This window comes from Carcharhinus amblyrhynchos, chromosome 19 (assembly GCF_965287045.1).
Source record: "Carcharhinus amblyrhynchos chromosome 19, sCarAmb.v2.hapA, whole genome shotgun sequence".
Classification (NCBI taxonomy): domain Eukaryota; kingdom Metazoa; phylum Chordata; class Chondrichthyes; order Carcharhiniformes; family Carcharhinidae; genus Carcharhinus; species Carcharhinus amblyrhynchos.
Window position 1 is genome coordinate 40,642,172 of NC_137342.1, and position 21,007 is coordinate 40,663,178.

The following is a 21,007-nucleotide window of genomic DNA, read 5'->3' on the forward strand; positions in this document are numbered from 1 at the left end:
TCTCTGCCGCTCATGTCTTCATTCATGCCAACTCCCTCCCTTATCGAACCTCCCAATCAAGCCATGTTCTAATTTTAAAATTGTCATCTTTGTTTTCAAATTCCTCCGGTGCCTCAGCCCTCCTAATCTCCGTCATCTCCTCCAGTATGTCTGTGCTCCTTTAATTCCGGTCTCTTGACCAGCCTGGATTTTTGATGCTGGGGTGGGGGGTGGGAGGTGGGCAGTGGGGGGTGCCTGCTTCTAGTTGCCAAAGCCCTCAGGTTGGGAGTACCTCCTTGCCCTTTCACCTCGCTTTCCCCCTTTAAGACACTCCTCAAAACCTCACTCCTTGATCATGCTTTTGGCCATCAACCCTCATACCCCCGTTCTGTGGCTCGGTGTCAGACTTGGATTTAGAATGCTCTGTGGAGTGCCTAGGGACATTGTATTTCATTAAAAGGTGCTAAATAAATGTAAGTTGTTGTTCTCATCCTTATTAATGAGCTGGAAAGAAAAACAAGCAGCTGGGAGGTTAATGAGGTCACTATTCTGGGCGTGTGTCTGGGAATCTTAGCCTTCCAACCATCAACATAAATAAACAGCCATTCACAGGAAAACTGGACTTCCTGCGACAGGGCAACGGCTGGACTGAGATAGACTTTAAGGGCCTAACTTCAAAGCAAACAAGAAGCTATGTTTGGAAATCGTGCATTTTTGTTGAAAGAAAGTCTGTAATTATGTTTTTTTTCTCTTGGCACTAACAGGGGTGTGATAAAAGAGCTTGGCTTGTACAGAGTCACGGGGGCAAGTCTGCCTATTTACTGATGAATGATGTTTTGAACTAGTCTTCGAGAAGTTTATCCACTAGTTGTTAGTTGAGGGTGCTGGAAGAGTGTTGCCAGACAGAATTTGGAAAGCCGGCTGAGTAAAATGTCAGTGAAAACCCAGCAACTCCCACGCTTCCTTGGCCATCAAGCCGAGGGTAGGGAACTAAGCCAAAAAGTCAGGAAGAGCCCAGGTCTGATCCTGGCTCTGATCGGATCTCAGGCAGGCTTTATATTGATTCATTCTCCGGAAATGTGTATCATTGGCAAGGCTGGCATTTATTACCATTGAGGAGATATTAATGAGCCTCCTTTTTGAGCCATTGCTTCCTTCTTGAGTCACTAGTGAAGGTGGTCCCACAGTGCTGCTAGCAGGAAAGTTCCAGAGTTGTGATGATTTGTTTCCGGGTCAGGATGATGTGTGGCATCGAGAAGAATATGGAGATAGTGGTGTTCGCACTTTCCTGCTGCTACTGTGCCCTGAGCTACTCAAAGTCACGGGATTGGTGGAAGTGGGAGGAAACATTCGAATCATTAAGTTGGTGTTAGCATCACAGGGCAAGATGGGGAAGCATTTCAGCAGCGTTGGGAGAGGGAAATGGAAATCAGACTGGATTCCTACACCTGATTAACAGTAGGGGAGGTGGGGTTGCGTAGGTGTATTGTCACTGCACTAGTACTCCAGAAACCCAGAGTAATTTTCTGGGGACCTGGGTTCAAATCCCACCATGGCAGATGGTGAAATTTGAATTCAATTTTTAAAAAATCTGGAATTAAAAGATGACCGTGGAACTATTGTCGATTGTTGCAAAAACCCATCTGCTTGACTAATGTCCTTGAGGAAAGGAAATCTGTGGTTCTTACCTGGTCTGCCTACATGTGACTCCAGAGCCACAGCAAGGAGGACTCTTAAATTCCCTCAGGCTGGGCAATAAATGGCCACATCCCTTGAACAAATAAGAAAAAGATCACTGGTTCCTAATGGACAGTGCACATGGGTACATTTGTTGATGTAAAAGACCATAAGATGTAAGAGCAGAACTAGGCCGTTCAGCCCATTGAGTCTGCTCCGCCATTCAATCATGGCTGATACGATTCTCATTCCCATTCACTTGCCTTCTTCCCGTAACCCTTGACCCCCTTATTGATCAAGAACTTACTTATCTCTGTCTTAAAGACACTCAGTGACCTGGCCTCCACAGCTTTCTGTGGCAATGAGTTCCACAGATTCACCTCCATCTGGCTGAAGAAATGACCAAAGCTGCTGTAGAAGGACACCAAGCTCAAATAGCCCACTCATGTGATGGCAAATGTAGCAAGTTTATGCTCCTGACAGGGCTTGTGAGTTGGTGACAAGGCTACAACACTATAGCTCAGAGGCTCTGGTCCACATTTTGGCTGAACGAGGTTCCTTGCTGAGAACGTAGTCCTGCTGAAATTTAGTTGGGCGAAGCTCGCTCATGTCTTTAAGGTGAGAAGACACTGACAGGGAGCAAGAAGAACTCCAGACAGTTGACACTTAAGATCAGGGCAGCGTCTTTCACCTAGAGAGGAAAGAAAATCCAAAATCACTTGGTCTTACAATGACTGTTTCGCAGGCGCCTTCCATCAGTGAGTTGTGATGATTGACATGCCTAATTAACACACATGGGTTTTGTATCTGAACTGGAGACAGTAATAAGGTTATTGTTAATTCAGAGATGTTACTGCAGTCTTGACTACTCAATAGCTTCAGATCTTCTTTCTGCTCTTTTGGAAATCTGCCCATACTCAAACAGAGATTGCAATATGAAACCAAGTAAAATTCAATTGCAGGCTTACAGCAGGGAGTGTCGTGTGTGCAAATGTTTCTCCTTAGTTTAGCCCAGGACCAGTGTGAAAGCCAGTGTTCTGTTGTAACTGTGGTATAAGGGTGCAGCACATACGGGATTAATGTGGAGCTGCCCACACAGTGGTACTGGACACAGGTCTGGAGTAAGTGCGCTGCTGAGCAGAGGCAGGTTGAGATCTGGGCTGGAGTTTTCCAGTCTCACATGCCCTCCTGCCAGTGAAAACAGAGAACTTGCGACTCAGCCAAATCTCTGTTCATAGCAGCAGGACTGGAGAATCCCAGCTATAGTCAAGGTTGGAGAATTCTGGCCCTAAGCATGGAGATGGCCCCTAACCCGCAACCTTTACTGCATGTGTAACAAGTCTGACTTGTTAACAAAGACTTGTGAACCAGGCAGAAGATAAGAAAGGAGCAAGGAGCTGGCAAGAAGGATGCCAAGAAAGTCATCAAGAAGTTGGCACCTAAGGGCGGCAAGAAACTGAACAGAAACAAGAAGAGTTACTCCATCTACATCTACAAGGTAATGAAGTAGGTTCGCCCTGGCACTGGCAACACCCTCAAGGCCCTGAGCATCTGGAACTCATTCATCAATTACATTTTTGAGTGCAATGCAGGCGAGGCTTCCCGTCTGGCCCATTCTTACAAGTGGCAGACCATCAACTCCTGGGAGATCCAGACTGTGCGCCTGCTACTGCTTGGGGAACTGGCCAAGTCCGCCATGTCGGAGGGGATGCAGGCACTGACCAAATGCACCAACTCTAAGCGAAACTTAACCAAATCTGCTTAAATAAAAACAAAACCTAGTGAAGAGTAAGAAGACCCCTTTAAGAGACACCCTTCTATAGCCCATAACCTCCCAACAGTAAACATAGCAAGAATGTTAGAAATAGTTCGGTCTTATTATGATAAATTGTACATTTGAGATTATCTGGTGAGAGTTGGGGTTTTACTCTGGAAAGATGTCAGCATTGTTGTCACATTTTACAGCTGTGGCCAGTAACCAGAATGGTACAACAAGGTCTTTCTTTTGCTCTTGTAGTTCCCCTGAAAAGTTGCAATATTTTATTTCCACTTGTTTGCCCTTGTTGGTTCATCACTGGGGGCATTGGCACACAATCTGTGTGTGTCTAACTTTAGTATCATGACATTGCAAAGACTGGCAAATCGATTTGATGTCTGCACTTGTCACAACTTGCGAAACAAACCATGTCAAAATCCCTGCAGGGAAGGGTGGGACGTGCGGGTGGGAGTGCCACATTTACAATGTGTAGAAAAAGGCTGGTGGAAAGCAGGGAGAAATCTAACACAGCTTTGCGTTGGGACTGTAACCCCTGTGTTGTGCCAAAACAGGTTAAAAGGTATCCGAGTCCCCCCTTGGGATCTCAAGCCGTTTGTACTTTGTGGGCTAACTTGTTACCCAGGCTGCTCCCAGATTGTTGTACAGCCCAACTGCTTCAGAAATGTCTTTCAGGAAACCTCCCTCTGACTCGTGACCCCTGGGATAGCACAGCTGGCTTGTTGGTTGTAAAGAGAAGGGTGTGGTGGAGATGCTGTGTTATCTTGTCAGGACAGCTAAGGACAAGACATAAATGTAACTTTGCTAGCGTCATCCGTATCTTAGGAAATGTAATGTAAGCGTCTTGTTTGTAGGGTTTTGTTTTGATTTTTGTGGTAGCCAAGGCCAGGCCATCCCCTAACTGCAGATAGTCACATCTGGGACATCTGCTCTTTCAGCAGCAGGTGCATTTGTCCAATAATGAGTGCTCTATGTGGTGTTCTCTGTCTTATCTCACATTGATAATGTTCGGAAAACCTTGAGTTTGAGGAGTGAATGGGACAGATAATGAAAAGCCTTGGAACGGGCTGTGTTTCCTTGTCACAGTTTTATTCTGCAGCTCCTACGTGACGGGAGGACTGGTCTGCCTCGCCGAGATTTGTCTTTCTTGTGCTTTCTGGCTGGTCTTTGGTCCGAATGTCTGCCCGATAGCAACCATTGCCCCATATCAAAACAGAGAGAACCGCGAGGTCACTGGCCTCCTTGAGCTTCCTCTTTTATTTAAACTGTAAACTTTGTAACAAATATGAGTGTGGTTCATTGGTCCGAGTGTCGCCAGTTCCGGAGTCTTTCCAGTATTATTATCTAATTTCACCAGTAACTTAGGGCAGAGAGATTACAGACACTAACTGTACACCTGAGATTTGAGCCCAGAATTTGTTGCAGTGCGGAGGAAGCTCTGCATTGTCGGAGGAGCCATTTTTGTGTGTTACATGCTAAATAAGACCTTGCTCGTGTTGTCAGGTGGATGTTAGAGATACCGTGACATCGTTTGAAGGATGGAGGCAGTGCTTCTGATGTTATTGCCAATATTTATCTTTCGACAAACTGTTAAATCAGGTGACCTGGTCATTTATTTCCTTGCTATCTGAGGGAGCTTGCTAAGCGCAAATTGGCTCCACATTTCCTTCATTACAACAGTGGGGGCGATTTTCTACTCCCCCGCCCCCCCCCCAAATAAATTAATTGTCCAAAGGGCAGAAAAGTGGGATTTTTTCCATTTTTTTGGGCAAACTTAGTCAGTTCAATCTCCAGCGTTCTGTGCTGCACAGAGTCTGCTGGGGGATGTTTGCTGGGAATGGGGTAGGCAAGGACTAGGCCCGCCCCAGTAGGCCCACCTCCTGAATGTGAATCTCCAGATGGCTTCGCCAAACACTCCCCCCACCCAATCGATGGCTCTGACCCCACTCCCCGCCCCCCCGATTCCTTATCCTGACTCACTGCGCACCCCCCCCCAACCTAATTGCCAGCCTTGACCACCCCCTCCCCCGATGGCCGACCCAACCACCTTCCCCGATGACTAACCCGAGTCCCCCCGCCCGTGGCCAGTCCCGATCGTTCCCCTCACTCCCCCCACCAATCGCTGAGCAGAATGTGCCGCGGTTCCGCCCTCCCTCCCCACCACTACTGATCAGCTATGCCCCACAGCAGGCCCTGCCCCCCTCAGACCTTGCCATGGTTCCCAACTAGGGGTCATAGTTTGAAGGTAAGGGGTAAACCTTTTAGAACAGAGGTGAGGAGAAATTTCTTCACCCAGAGGGTGATGAATGTGTGGAATTCACTACCACAGAATGTAGTTGAGACCAAAATGTTGTGTGATTTCAAGAAGAAATTAGATATGGCGCTTGGGGCTAAAGAGATCAAGAGATATAACGAAGAAGGCCGGATCAACCTATTGAATTTGATGATCAGCCATAATCAGACTGAATAGCAGAGCAGGTTCAAAGGGCTGAATGTCCTATTCCTGCCTCTAGTTTGTATGTTTCTATGTACCAGGTTAGCAGTGCCAGGGTGCCAGGCTGGCAGCACTCAAGGGGCACCCCCCTGCCCCAGGGGGTCTCAATGGCCTCCCCCCTGCCCCAGGGGGTCTCAATGGCCTCCCCCCTGCCCCAGGGGGTCTCAATGGCCTCCCCCCTGCCCCAGGGGGTCTCAATGGCCTCTGTCCCCACCAGCAAGACTGTTGTTGGGTAGCAGCTTTAATCCTTGCTGGTGGGGACCTCCCCCAGTGTGGGCAGAAACATTTTCAAGCCCGGTCGATACCATCCCAGGCTCGGTAATGACACTCAAAGGTTGATTTTGATACGGTAATCAGCCTTGCGCTGTTTCTCTGCGAGCGCCATAGAAAATGCTTGAGAAAGTCTCGTTACAATCTCCTGCTGGTATTTCCTGGCACACTGCGCTACTCAAGCAGTGGACCAGGAAGCACTAGCCTGGGTCATCTGGATTTGAAATGTCAGCTCCTTCCTCTCCTCACAGATGCTGCCAGACCTGCTGAGATTTTCCAGCATTTTCTCTTCTGGTGTCTGGTAATGTTGTTTCTGTGTGCAGTGATACTGTGTCCCTTGAACTACATTGCTGCTCTTTTAAGAATATAAGGACATAAGAAATAGGAGCAGGTGTAGGCCTTTAGAGCCCTGCAGCCTGCTTCAGCAGTCAATCAAATCATAACTGACCTGAGGTGACCTTAACTCCATTTTTCTGCCTGTCCCCTATAACCCTTAACTCCTTTGTCTGCTCAGTCTGGTGCCCAGTGTTCTTGGCATCTGGCAAGTGACAACCTAGATTTGACAAGGGGTGGGGGGGGGGGTCAACCTATTCTGAGGCTTGGGGCCTAGCATTTAGATTCCTGTACAGGTTTAACACCAGCTGAGTTTCTCTGGGGCCTTGAGAAATCCAGGCAGTCTAAGGTAAATGAGAACTATTTGATGAAGAAAATGGCTTCACTACCTGTGGAGATGAAAATGCAAGACTACTTCTCCCCCCCGGAATGGCCAAGTTACCTTATATGATAATTCCAGGAATCAGCTGTGAAGCACCTATGCTTCTATTGCACAAGCCTGTGATGAACACAAACAGCTCCTGCTGGGACTAAAAGATAATGGGCCCTCTCAGGGTCTTGCTTTATACAGGGATCAGTATACGAGCTCCACCTGGTTGTTTAATTACCAATCTCCAGGGAGCTCGTATTCAATGATCCCAACTGGGAGGACAATCAGTGATTTCCCATAAAGATCATGAGGGTCATCACATCTTCTTCCCTGCTATGTGACTACCATCAGACACCCCACTCTCAAGGATTGGAATCCCCTCCTCCACAACACACCAACTAGGTAGCTGCAGACTAGTTGATGGCCCAGTATGGGGAAGCAATGGCCTACTGGTCTTATTGCTTGATTAATGTTCTGGGGACCCAGGTTCGAATCCTACCATGGCAGAATTAAAAATCTACTGTTGTCGATTGATATTAAAAACCCATCTGGTTCACTGATATCCTTTAGGAAAAGAAATCTGCTGTCTTTACCTGGCCTGGTCTACATGTGACTCCAGAGCCACAGCGATGTTGTCAACTGTCAACTGCCCCCTGAAGTAGCCGAGCAAGCCACTCACTTGTATCATTTGCACAGTCAGTTGGGCAGGCACAGTAGCACAGTGGTTAGCATTGCTGCCTCACAGCTCCAGGGACCCGGGTTCGATTTCCGGCTTGGGTAACTATCATTATGGAGTTTGCACATTCTTTCGTGTGCACGTGGGCTTCCTCCAGTTTCCTCCCACAGTCCGAAGATGTGCAGGTTAGGTGCGTTGGCCATGCTAAATTGCCCCTTAGTGTCCCAGGATGCGTAGGTTAGAGGGATTAGCAGGGTAAATGTGTGAGGTTACGGGAATAGGGCCTAGGTTGGATTGTTGTATGTACAGACTCGATGGGCCAAATGGCCTCCTTCTGCACTATAGGGATTCTATGGAAAAATCGCTCAGCTCATAACATGTGGACTGCAGCAATTCAGGCAGCTCACCATCACCTTTGCAAGGGCAACTAGGGATAGGCAATAAATGCTGGCCAGCCAGCGACCCCCATGTCCCATGAATAGATAAAAAATAGCCTTGAACTGCAGCCTGGTGTGCGTCCCTACTGGAAATGCGCACCGGTTATCAGGCTGATTTCTGGAGCCCAGGTGGCTCTGTGCCAGAAAGCAGCAGGTTCAAGTCCCACTCCAGATCTTGTCGGCCACTCAAGCCACTTTCACTCAGATCAAACCTCATTGTTAATCAGTCTGCACAAACCTTCTAACACCGCACACCATTCTCTGAGGGTGAAGAGGGTGCAGATACGCACAGCGGCAGTGTGACTCCCTGGTCCGTGCCCTGTTCTAATGAGAAATACAGACACCTCCATAGTCAGAAACCCCGGCTCCCTGCAGGTAATATGGACCGGAGGAGCTTCCTGTGGCATGTAAGGATTGCAGGTAAATGAAGGACATCTACATACCTTGCTAATCACTAAATCTAACAAAACAACTCCCTGGAAACCAGCCTCGGTCGACTCTGTAATAAATTAAGCCAGTGCTCAATTATTCCGCAGTTTAGCCTCCTCTCAGGATCTGTAAGTCTAAATCCCTCTGGAATCCATCAACATGTAAGTGACCCACTGCCCATAAAAAGGAATGACTATTGCAGTAAGCTTGGGCACTAAAGGGACAGCAATCAGTGTTTAGCCATAATATTGATATGCCTTTTAAATTAATGATCCAAATAAGGAAACTGAAGCCAGAGAATGGGTAAACAAAGCTGATGCTGCCACCAGAGTCCAGTGCTGAAGTGGTTTATTGGTGATGAATAATTTACGCTGAGGCTTATTCAGCTTCCGACCTGTCCATCTCTCTCCCACTACATCCTGAATCCCAAATGTGCAGCAATTTTCCTCATTGACTTATATTGCCCGTCGGGATGCCTGGGGAGCCATGCTTTCGTCTCTCTTAATAAAACACTGGCGATCTGAAATAAAAGAACAGTGGCACGGTGGTTAGTGCTGCTGCCTCCACAGTGCTAGGGACCCGGGTTCGATTCCCGGTTTCACTGTTTGTGTGGAGTCTGCACATTCTCGCTGTGTCTGCGTGGGTTTCCTCCAGTTTCCTCCCACAGTCCGAAAGACACAGTGGTTAAGTGCTAAATTCTCCCTCAGTGTACCCAAACAGTGTGTGTGGCGACTGGGGGGTATTCACAGTAACTTTATCACACTGTTAATATAAGCCTACTTGTGGCACTAATATATAAAGAAACTTTTAAAAAGCAGCAAGCGTTGCAAGTTCCAAAATGGTGGTGAGGGGAGGAATGGGGTTTGCAGGCAATGTTACAGGTTTATTTTTCTTGGATTTCTGCCGAGCGTAGATGCTGCCAAACCTCTTTATCCAACACTTTTTTTTTTGTTTTGTTTCCTTGACCTTGTTTGATTGCCGTGTGGAATCGGAAAGGAACTTACCCAGAGGAAGACTAAGCACCCAAAAATACCTTAATAACAAAGCTGCCAAATCATGATTGCGTTTGCTGATGACAACGCAAAATCAATTATTTTCCCCACTTTCAGCGATTCCTCAGCATTGATATATCACCGTTCATGCAGTGAAGTTGTCCCAAAGTGCATCGCAGAGACATTTTCAAACAATATTTAACACAGAGCTTCCACGGGCAACAGGGCGAGACCTCCAAACACTTGGTCCAACTGGTTGGTTTTGAGGAGTATTTTAAGTGGAGAGAGAGAGAGAGGCAGACAGAAAGGTGTCAAGGTGTGGGATTGTTGTCAGTGCAGGCTCGATGGGCCAAGTGGCCACCTCCCGCACTGTAGATTCTATGATCCTATAAGAAAGAATTGGGGCCTGCAGCTGAAGGTAAAACCACCTGTGATGGAATCGTTAAAATTGGGGGTGTGCAAGAGGCTGGAATTGGTGGAGTGCAGAGATCATGGAGAGTTGTAAGGCTGAATGAAGTTTTTGATTTGATTTATTATTGTCACATGTATTGGGATACAGTGCAAAGTATTGTTTCTTGTGCGCTATATGGACAAAACATACTGTTCATAGCGTGCATAGAGGAGAAGAAAAGGAGAGGTGGCAGAATGTAGTGTTACAGTCATAGCTAGGGTGTAGACAAAGATCAACTTAATATAAAGTAGGTCCATGCAAAACTCTGATGGCAGCAGGGAAGAAGCAGTTCTTGAGTCAGTTGATACGTGACCTCTGACGTTTGTATCTTTCTCCCGACAGAAGAAAGTAGAAGAGAGTATGTCCGAGGTGCATGAGGTCCTTGATCATGCTGGCTGCTTTTCCAAGGCAGCGGGAAGTGTAGACAGAGCTATTGGATGGGAGGTTGGGTTTGCATGATGGACTGGGCTATGTTTTAGAAAAAATTATTAGGGATAGGATTTATAGTTATTTGGAGTGTAATGAATTGATTAGAAATAGTCAGCATGGTTTTGTAGCGGGTAGGTCGTGCCTTACTAACCTTATTGAGTTTTTTGAGAAGGTGACCAAAGAGGTGGATGGGGGCAAGGCAGTTGACGTGGTATATATGGATTTTAGTAAGGCGTTCGATAAGGTTCACCATGGTAGGCTTCTGCAGAAAATGCAGATGTATGGGATTGTGGGTAATCTAGGAAGTTGGATCAGGAATTGGCTATCAGATAGGAGACAGAGGGTGGTGGTTGATGGTAAATATTCATCATGGAGTTCAGTTACGAGTGGTGTGCCTCAGGGATCTGTTTTGGGGCCACTGTTGTTTGTAATTTTTATTAATGATCTGGATGAGGGTATAGTTGGGTGGATTAGTAAATTTGCTGATGACACCAAAGTTGGAGGTGTGGTAGATTGTGAGGAAGGGTGTCATAGTCTGCAGGGAGACTTAGATAGGTTGCAGAGCTGGGCCGAGAGGTGGCGGATGGAATTTAATGCGGAGAAGTGTGAGGTAATTCACTTTGGTAGGAGCAACAGATGTGTCGAGTATAGGGCTAACGGGAGGACTTTGAATAGTGTGGATGAACAAAGGGATCTAGGTGTATGTGTACATAGATCCCTGAAAGTTGGGAATCAAGTAGATAAGGTTGTTAAGAAGGCGTACGGTGTCTTGGCGTTTATTGGTAGGGGGATTGAATTTAGGAGTCGCAGCGTCATGTTGCAACTGTACACTACTCTAGTGCGGCCGCACTTGGAGTACTGTGTGCAGTTCTGGTCCCCGCATTACAAGAAGGATGTGGAGGCATTGGAGAGGGTGCAGAGGAGGTTTACTAGGATGTTGCCTGGTATGGTGGGGAGGTCCTATGAGGAGAGACTGAGGGATTTAGGGTTGTTTTCATTGGAAAGAAGGCGGCTAAGAGGGGATCTTATTGAAACATATAAGATGATTAGAGGTTTAGATAGGGTGGATAGTGATAGCCTTTTTCCTCTGATGGAGAAAGCTAGCACGAGGGGGCATGGCTTTAAATTAAGGGGGGGTAGCTACAGGACGGATGTCAGGGGTAGGTTCTTTACCCAGCGGGTGGTGAGGGATTGGAATGCCCTGCCTGCTGCAGTTGTAAATGCGTCTAGTTTGGGGGCGTTTAAGAGATCTCTGGATAGGTTTATGGACGAAAAGGGATTGGTATAGGCTAGTGGGTCATTGTTTTTGTAACTGGTCGGCACAACATCGTGGGCCGAAGGGCCTGTTCTGCGCTGTAATGTTCTATGTTCTATGTTCACATCCATTTGTAGTTGCTTGTGGTCTTGATCGGAGCAGGAGCCATACCAAGCTGTGATACTTCGGGGTTACAGAGATGTTGCTGATGCCATTTTGGTGCAGTTGAAACTAAAAATTTGGCAAAAAAATACCTATCTACTAGGGTGTTATCCCTTTAAGCCCCTTGGGCAGCGTTACCACTGCTGTGGCCTGAACAGATGTTTCTTTAATGTAGATGAATGTACACTGATTCATGCTGGAACAGAGAGCAGCAGATGTGAGTAGATGATGAAAGGGCACCCATTAGCAGCGGAAGAGAAGGAAGAACATTGGGGTATGATTATTGATCACTCACTTAGAGTGCCAGTCGACGCTAAATTGTCATCAGCAGAGCTAAATAAATACAAGGGCATCTGACTGCCTGGGGAAGGAAGATATCCTGGCCTATATGGATTACTGGTGAAAGAATATCAGAAGAAATCAAATGGTATGTTGGCCTTTATTACAAAAGGATTTGATATGGGAGTAAAGATGTTTCACTGCAGTTATATGGAGTCTTGGTGAGAACACAGCTGAAGTATTGTGTGCAATTTTTATCTCCTAAAGAAAGATATAGGGCGGGATTTTGCAGCCTTGCTTGGGCAAGGTCGTAGGTTTTTGACCATTGGTGTCACTGAGGGAGTGCAATGAATGTTCACTAAATTAATTCCCGGGATAGAGGGTTGCCCTACGAGGAACAATTAAATAGAATGGGTCTTTATTCTCTGGAGTTCAGAAGAATGAGAGGTGATCTTATTCAAATATACAAAATGCTTAGAGGGTAAATGCAGGAAGAATGAATCTCCTGGCTGGGGAATCTAGAACCGGGGGTACCACTCAGTACTGAAGTGAGGAAGAATTCTCCACTTAGAGGGTAGTGACTCTTTGTAATTCTCTAGCCCAGAGGGCTGCACTGGTTCAGTCACTGTTCAGTACAATTATATATTAAAAACATCAAGGGATTACGAGGATAGTCCAAGCAAATGATATTGAAGTTAGAAGATCATCCATGATTTTATTGAAGGATGGAGCAGGCTTGAAAGGCTGAATGGCCTATTACTGCTCCTATTTCTTATGTTTGTACATGCACCTCCAAGTTGTGCACTGTCTTTAATCCCAGAAGTGAAGGGATTGACATATGAGGAGCGATTAAATACTTTGGATTTGTACTCACTGGCGTCAGAAGGATGGGAGGGGATCTAATCAAGGTATATAAAATTTTAAAAGGGATTAATAAAGTAAATGTGGACCAATATTTCCTCTTATGGGGCAATCTGGAACAAGAGGTCACAGGTATAGGTTGCGAGGCAGTAGATTTAAAACTGGGATGAGGAGGAACTACTTCTTGTGGAGGGTGGTGAATTTGTGGAACTCACTGCCCCATGGCGCAGTGGAGTCTAACTTGTCGAATGGTTTCACGAGGGAGATAGACATATTTCTAATATGAAAAGGCAAAACAGGAAGAACAGGTAGGGAGGTGGATTTGAGACCAGGGAGAGACCAGCCATGATCTGATTGAATAATGGAGTGTTCAAAGTACTGAACTTACCTACTTCTGCTCCTAATTCCTACATTCCTATGTTTAACACTTGTATCTTAGAATTCCCAACCTCACCCCCATAATGGTAAAAGCACCATTATCAAAGTAACCGCTGAGATTCCAGCATCATCGCTGCAATCTCAGGATAACTAGGGATGGGCAATAAATATTTCACTCTGTTTACCTTGGTTCTGCCATTTACATGTTCTGATTTCTTAATGAGCTGCTATTAGCACCCTTCTTAGCCATGATCACCACCATTTACGTTGCCTTTATCTTTCGCCTATAATTTGGTAATTACCCCCCCGCCCACTCAAACAGTACAAATCTTATTTTCTTTGTCTTTCACTCTGACGAAGAGTCGTCCTGACTCAAAATATTAGTATTGACCTAAGCTTTAAGTTTCAAATTTATTTAATAGTGTCACAAGTAGGCTTACATTAACACTGCAATGAAGTTACCATGAAATTCCCCTAGACGTCACACTGCAGCACCTGTTCGGGTACATTAAGGAACAATTTAGCATGGCCAGTGCACCTAACGAGCACGCCTTTTGGACTGAGGGAGGAATTTGATTTGATTTGATTTATTATTGTCACATGTATTAGCATACAGTGAAATGTACTGTTTTTTGCGCGCTATACAAATAAAGCATACCGTTCATAGAGAAGGAAATGGGACAGTGCAGAATGTAGTGTTACAATCATAGCTAGGGTGTAGAAAAAAGATCAGCTTAATGCAAGGTAGATCCATTCGAAAGTCTGATAGCTGTTCTTGAGTCAGTTGGTACATGGCCTCAGACTTTTTATCATTTTCCCGACTGAAGAAGGTGGAAAAGGGTATACCTGGAGTGTATGAGGTCCTTAATTATTCTGGCTACTTTGCCAAGGCAGCGGGAAGTGTAGACAGAGTCAATGGATGGGAGGCTGATTCGCATGATAGATTGGGCTACATTCACAAACTTTTATAGTTCCTTGCAATATTGGGCAGAGCAGGAGCCACACCAAGCTGTGATACAAGCAGAAAGAATGTTTTCTATGGTGCATCTGTAGATATTGGTGAGAGTTGTAACTGACATGACAAATTTCCTTCGTCTCCTGAGAAACTAGAGGCGTTGGTGGTCTTTCTTAACTAGGGCATCTGCACTGAGGGACCAAGACAGGTCATTGGTGATCTGGACACCTAAAAACTTGAAGCTGTCGACCCTTTCTACTTTGTCACCATTGATGTAGACAGGGGCATGTCCTCCACTACGCTTCCTAAAGTCGATGACGATCTCCTTTGTTTTGGAAACATTGAGTGACAGATTACTGTCACCGCACCAGTTCACCAGATTCTCTATCTCATTTCTGTACTCTGTCTCGTCATTGTTTGAGATTCGACCCCTACGGTGGTGGCGTGGGCAAACTTGAAAATCAATTTGGAGGGGCATTTGGCCACACAGTCATAGGTGAATAAGGACTATAGTAGGGGGCTGAGAACACAGCCTTGTGAGGCACTGGTGCTGAGGATGATTGTGGAGGAGGAGTTGTTACCTATCCTTACTGATTGTGGTCTGTGGGTTAGGGAGTTCAGGATCCAGTCGCAGGGGGAGGAGCCGAGGTCCAGGCCACGGACTTTAGAGATGAGTTTAGGTTTAAGGTGCGAGGGACAAGGTTTAAAGGAAATGTACGAGGCAGAGTTTTTACACAGAGGGCGACGGGTGCCTGGAACTCGTTGTCGGGGGAGGGAGTGGAAGTGAATACGGTAGTGACTTCTAAGGGATGTCTTGACAAATACATGATTAGGATGGGAATAGAGGGATATGGTCCCCAGAAAGGTAGGGGGTTTTAGTTCAGTTGGGCGGCATGGCCTGTACAGGCTTGAAGGGCTGAAGGGCCTGTTCCTGTGCTGTAATTTTCTTTGTTCTTTGAGTTTTGTGGGAATAATGGTGTCGAAGGTTGAGCTGTGGTCAATAAATAGGAGTCTGACGTAGGTCTCCCGGAGGAAACCCACGCAGATACGAGGAGAACATGCAGAGTTCGCACAGACAGTGACCCAAGCCGGGAATCAAACTCAGTTCCCTGGAGCTGTGAGGCAGCAGTGCTCACTACTGTGCCACCGCACTGCCCTGCTGGGATTTTCCAGCGTTTCCTGTTTTTGTTTCAGATTCCACCAACTGCAGTATTTCGCTTTTGTATTATGGCAGTAAATGTAACCTTGCCAGTGTTTCTCACTCCCAGAGAAGCTTTGGGGTGGGCTACCCTTCAAGGGGACCTGGGTGCCTTACACGGTTAGGGGGGGTGGGGGTGTGGGGGATAAAAGCTCAAAGTTGTGAAGCGAGACAGAAAGATAGAAATTTGCTTTCCCTGCGAAAAGGAAGATTGAAGAGGATGTGATCCAGGTCTGGAAAAAGCTGAGTACAATTGACAAGGTTATTTGATGTGAAGTCTCTCTCTCTTATCTCACAGCATCCTCATTGTCAGAGGCAGTGATCATGGTTTGATATAGCCATGGTATCACAAAGGGATAGTGTAGACTCCAAGAACGATCTAGGCCAGGAAGGGGATTAAAGCCTTACCATTGGTAAGACCATAACGTATAGGAGCAGAATTAGGCCAGTTGACCTATCAAGTCAGGTCTGCCATTCAATCATGGCTGATACAATTCTCATCCCCATTCCCCTGTATTTGAAAAAAACCATGCTGTAACCACCTGTGTTAACCAGCCCTACCTTTTAGACAGGCGGAAGATATAAACTGATGCAAATAAATTCTTTCTGAGATATGGAGCGTTGATCACTGTTGATGTCCGTTTCGGGGAGGTACAGGTTCATAGTTCTTTGAAAGTGGAGTCATGGGTTGACAGGGTGGTGAAGAAGGCATTTGGTACGCTTGGTTCCATTGGTCAGAACACTGAATACAGGAGTTAGGATGTCTTGTTGAAGTTGTACCAGACGTTAGTAAGACCACACTTGGAATACTGTATACAGTTCTGGCCACCCTATTATAGAAAGGATAGTATTAAACCAGAAAGAGTGCAGAAAAGATTTATTAGGATGCTACTGGGACTTGATGGTTTGAGTTATAAGGAGAGGCTGGATAGACTGGCACTTATTTCGCTGGAGCGAAGGAGGCTTAGGGGTGACCTTATAGACATCTATAAAATAATGAGGGGCGTAGATCAGCTAGATAGTCAATATCTTTTCACAAAGATAGGGGAGTCTAAAACTCGAAGGCATAGGTTTAGGTTAGAGGGAAGAGATACAAAAGGGTCCAGAGGGGCAATTTTTTCACACAGAGGGTGGTGAGTGTCAGGAATGAGCTGCCAGAGATAGTAGTAGAGGCGGGTACAATTTTGTCTTTTAGAAAGCATTTAGTTAGTTACATGGGCACGATGGGTATAGAGGGATATGCGGGAAATTGGGACCAGCTTAGTGGTAAAAACTGGTTGGCATGGACAAGTTGGGTCAAAGGGCCTGTTTGCATGCTGTAAACCTCTATGACTCTTTGACTAAACATCTGATCAAAGAGATAGGTTTTAAGTAAGATCTAAAAAGAGGTCTCTGACCTCTGGGTGTGGGGGGCCGACAGTGGGGCAGGGGGCGTTCCTTACACCCCTGATTCAGGGGTTCCTTACACCTGATTCAGGGGAGTGAGTGTCACCAGAGAGTCTGATATATTAAATGCTGGAAATCTGACATAAAAATGCTGGAACTCTGCAGCATCTGATGTAAGCAGAAGAGGCAGTGAAATGTTTCAGATGTAAAGCTTCTGTCAGCATCCGAACTTCAAACTTCCCAACACCCATTTCAGAGAGATTTCTTACACAGGCCAACAGCGAGGACTCCTCCGGGTGGATTAATATCCAGGTTGTGGAGTGAAAGGCGAGTGTGCTAAGCGCTTCAGCACCCTGTCCCCTGTAAATACTAGCTTCATTTGTGCGAAATATCTCCCTCGGGGAACTGTGAAAACCGTGGCGGCGCCTGCAGAATAATAATAAAATAATGCGCTTTATCTCGCTCTCTTGTAAAGTGTTTTATTGCCACAACATTTCCCTAGCTGCCTTTGTGCTCAGACAATCAGGAGAGAAGAAAATGAAACAAATTTTAATGAAAGGGAATTAAAGAGCAGATGAGAGGAATCAGATGGATTTACAGATACATTCAGTAGTTGCAATGTGTGTTAAATAGCCTGACCTTTCCAAGAACCTTGATCTATATATAAAATATATATAGAGATAAAAACAGTCTTTGCAGATTTCCTTTTTCATCCTTCTTACCAGATCTGTGTGTGGATCCAATGGAAGAAATAAAGTCTCATTAAATTTCAATTACTTAAAATGACAGCCATGTGAAGCTGATAAAACTCTACGTTGTCAGTTCCTCATTCGAGCTCTTCAGACCTATCTGTAATGGTCTTTTTTTCTCTCTCTCTGTGTTCTTGGCCTTTTCATATGCAAAGCGGGCCACGTCTTTAGGAAAGTGGAGAATTTAGTCGAGCTAATGAACTTCAAGTCATGTCTTATCGTGACATTTCCCCCCACCTCCGCGCCCCCCCTCCCCACCAAACGTGCTTCAACAGAAGTAGTCATGAGCCAAAATGCAGTCGAGCATTTTATTTTTTGAGAAGCGTTCTTTTATAAGGCAGCTGCTCCTTTTTAGTTATAAGTTGCCGTCTGTCCCTGTCAGATACAATGTGGGGGTAAGCAGACTGAGATTGATCATTCCCCCCACACAGGGACAAGTCAAATGGAAAGGAGTTAGCTCTTCAATTGAGTTTCACTGTAAGATTGTCCCCAAACCTTCCACTCATTCCTTAAAGGGGGGGAGATAATGGGAAGGCTGGAATACCTACGTTATTTAATGACTGGACCCTACAGCCATGAGTGAACTCCAGAGGACTTTTTTCACCGTGGCAACAACAACCGTTGGTTTTAATGAGGCATTGCTTTCAAAGTGATAAGCAAAAAGAATTATTCCTTTACATTTTCTCTTTCCTCTAGTTTATACCTCCCGTTTGTCACTTGTCCCACTCCAGTTGGGGGGCATTCCTCCCACCACCAGTAGCGCTGTTGAGCACAGGTCCCATTATAGATGTATCAGTGCCACTGCTGGTGGGAGGGTTTAATTACAGTGCCAACATTCAGCAGAAGCGATCCCCATTATAAAAGGTGAACATCAGAATGGTTCATGCCAAAATCTGTCATTCCAGTGCCCCCACTGGCAGAAAAGTATAACTACCGCCCGACAAGCCCAGATGGACAGTTTGCATGATAAACAACAACAGCTGGTCTTCATGTAGCCCCTTCAATGTCCCCAAACATCCCAAAGGGCTTCCGAGGAAGCAGACACTGAGCCACGTCAAGAGACAGGTGACCAAAAGCTTGGTCAAACAGGCAGGCCTTCAAGGGCATCTCCAAAGGAGGAGGGCAAGGTAGAGAGAAGGTAGTTAGGAGGGCAATTCAGAGCTTTGGCAACTTGAAGGGGCAGCCAACAATGGTGGAATGTTACTCTGGAGACCGGATAACTTAGAGGGTTGTAGGGCTGGTGGAGATCACAGAGAGAGGGAGGGCCAAGGAGCGATTGGAGAACAAGGGTGAGAATTTTGAAATCAAGATGTTGCTTGACCAGGACCCACTTCTTCCCCTTGTTGTTCCTCTTCTCCTCGCCCTTCCCTGTCCCCACAATCCTTTCTGTCCCATATCAGCGCCTTTCTCCTCTAATCTTCTCTCTATCCCTTTCACTCAACCTGACAATCCCACACGTGTTACTTTGTTAAAGCTAAAGTTTATTTACGAGTGTCACAAGTAGGCTTACATTAACACGGCAATGAAGTTACTGTGAAAATCCCCTAGTTGCCACATGCCGGTGCCTGTTTGGGCACACTGAGGGAGAATTTAGCACGGCCAATGCACCTAACCAGCACGTCTTTTGAACTGTGGGAGGAAACTGGAGCACTGGGAGGAAACCCATGTAAACACGGGGAGAATGTGCGGACTCCGCATGGACAGTGAACTGAGCTGGGAATCAAACCCAGGTCCCTGGTACTGTGAGGCAGCAATGCTAACCACTGTGTCACCCTGCTACCCCATGGCTGCCACTTTGCCGAGGACACTTAATGTGCCCTATCTGTGCAGGTTCTTCAATCACTTTCTCTTTACTAGCACTTTCTTCAAGTTCCATTCACTTCCAATCACTCCAGCTTCCTGCGTACCCCCTCCATCCTGGTGACTTCCCCTTCCTCAAAATTCCCACACATGTCCTCTGCCATCGTTTGCTTTTTTCCCGAAACTCAGTCCTCACCACTATTACCAAAGGAAATTGGCAGTGGGCAGCCATTAGAAATGAGGATTAACTTACTCCCTTCCTTACCTCATCTATTCTGTCACCCAGTGGTGTCCTGTACACTGGGCTTTGGCCTAACTAGGTAGGAAGACATTGATCATGTGAATGATGTTAGTCTGAAGTTCTGCTTGTCTTTTCTTCCCCAGGACTGTCCACAGCTGCTGGCCGCTGAGAAGGTTCTGGTTCCCGTTGGTGTAGTGAAGCCCATCACCCTGAAATCGAAAAATCTTCCACAGCCTCAGTCAGGTCAGCGAGGGTACGAGTGCATCCTGAGAATCCATGGAGTGGAGCAGAGGGTCCCGGCCTTGCGATTCAACAGCTCCAGTGTCCAATGTCAGAACACATCAGTAAGTAGTGCTTCTGGTGGTTTCCATTAATTGTAGAATCCCTACATTGCAGAAGGAGTGCGCTTGGCCCATCGAATCTGCACTGACTCTCCGGCAGAGCAGCATCCCACCCAGGCCCCATCCCCGTAACCCCTCACCTCCACCCTGCAAATTCCCCAAATTGTTCCATCTTTGGACACTAAGGAGCAATTTAACATGGCCAATCAACCTAACCTTCACATCTTTGGAGTGTGGGAAGAAACCGGAACACCCAAAGGAAACCCACGCAGACATGGGGAGAACATGCAGACTCCACACAGACAGTTGTTAGGTGCCAATTGTGGCTGTGTGGTCTGATCCTGACTCCAGAGTCTTCAGCACAAGATCTGAGCCCGTCTTTAACTGTACTAAGGGAATGCCGCCTTTAGGACTGAATGTCATAGCAATTGACAATTAGGGCGGGATTTTATGGCCTCGCTCAACCTGAGACTGGAAAATCCCGTCCGAGGTCAACAGACCTACGCTTTGTCCGCCCCTCGCCCACTCTGATTCCATGGTGGGCAGGACAGTAGAATTCTGGTTTTAGTCTTGGTTTTCTTGGAGGGCCAAGTTGAACATTGCAATGTGCTGACTCTGATAATTCCACAGAGGTGGATGCCCCTTCACTAAAATTCCTTTCTTTATAAGATCCAACAATGCGATACAGAATGCTCTCAGTTTGCCGTTTACACCCAGCGTGCCAGAGGAACTGGCACTCTTGTTTAAGTATAGAGCATGGGGCTCCCTGATTAGTCCATCAATTTGGGAAGTTCACATTCCAACAGGCCAACCTCAATTGCCTGATTAAAGTCATGATGTGGAGTTGTCAGTGTTGGACTGGAATAGGCACAGTAAGTAGTCTCACAACACCAGGTTAAAGTCCAACAGGTTTATTTGGTCGCACGAGCTTTCGGAGCACTGCTCCTTCATCAGTTGAGTGCCTTCACTCACCTGATGAAGGAGCAGCACTCTGAAAGCTTGTGCTACCAAATAGACATGTTGGCTTTAACCTGGTGTTGTGAGACTACTTACTGATTAAAGTCATTACAGACTCATTATGCATTACATGG

General features: G+C 46.2%; 1 protein-coding gene across 4 annotated transcripts in view; it reads left to right on the forward strand.

Annotated features, from left to right (window-relative positions):
• Positions 1 to 21,007, forward strand: part of plxna4 (plexin A4) — a 641,164-nt gene that overhangs the window by 483,291 nt on the left and 136,866 nt on the right. For all 4 annotated transcript variants that reach the window (XM_080207652.1, XM_080207655.1, XM_080207653.1 and 1 more), the window contains exon 10: positions 19,719 to 19,919. In XM_080207652.1, the coding sequence (XP_080063778.1) occupies positions 19,719 to 19,919 (201 nt within the window). The remainder of the gene's footprint in view (positions 1 to 19,718; positions 19,920 to 21,007) is intronic.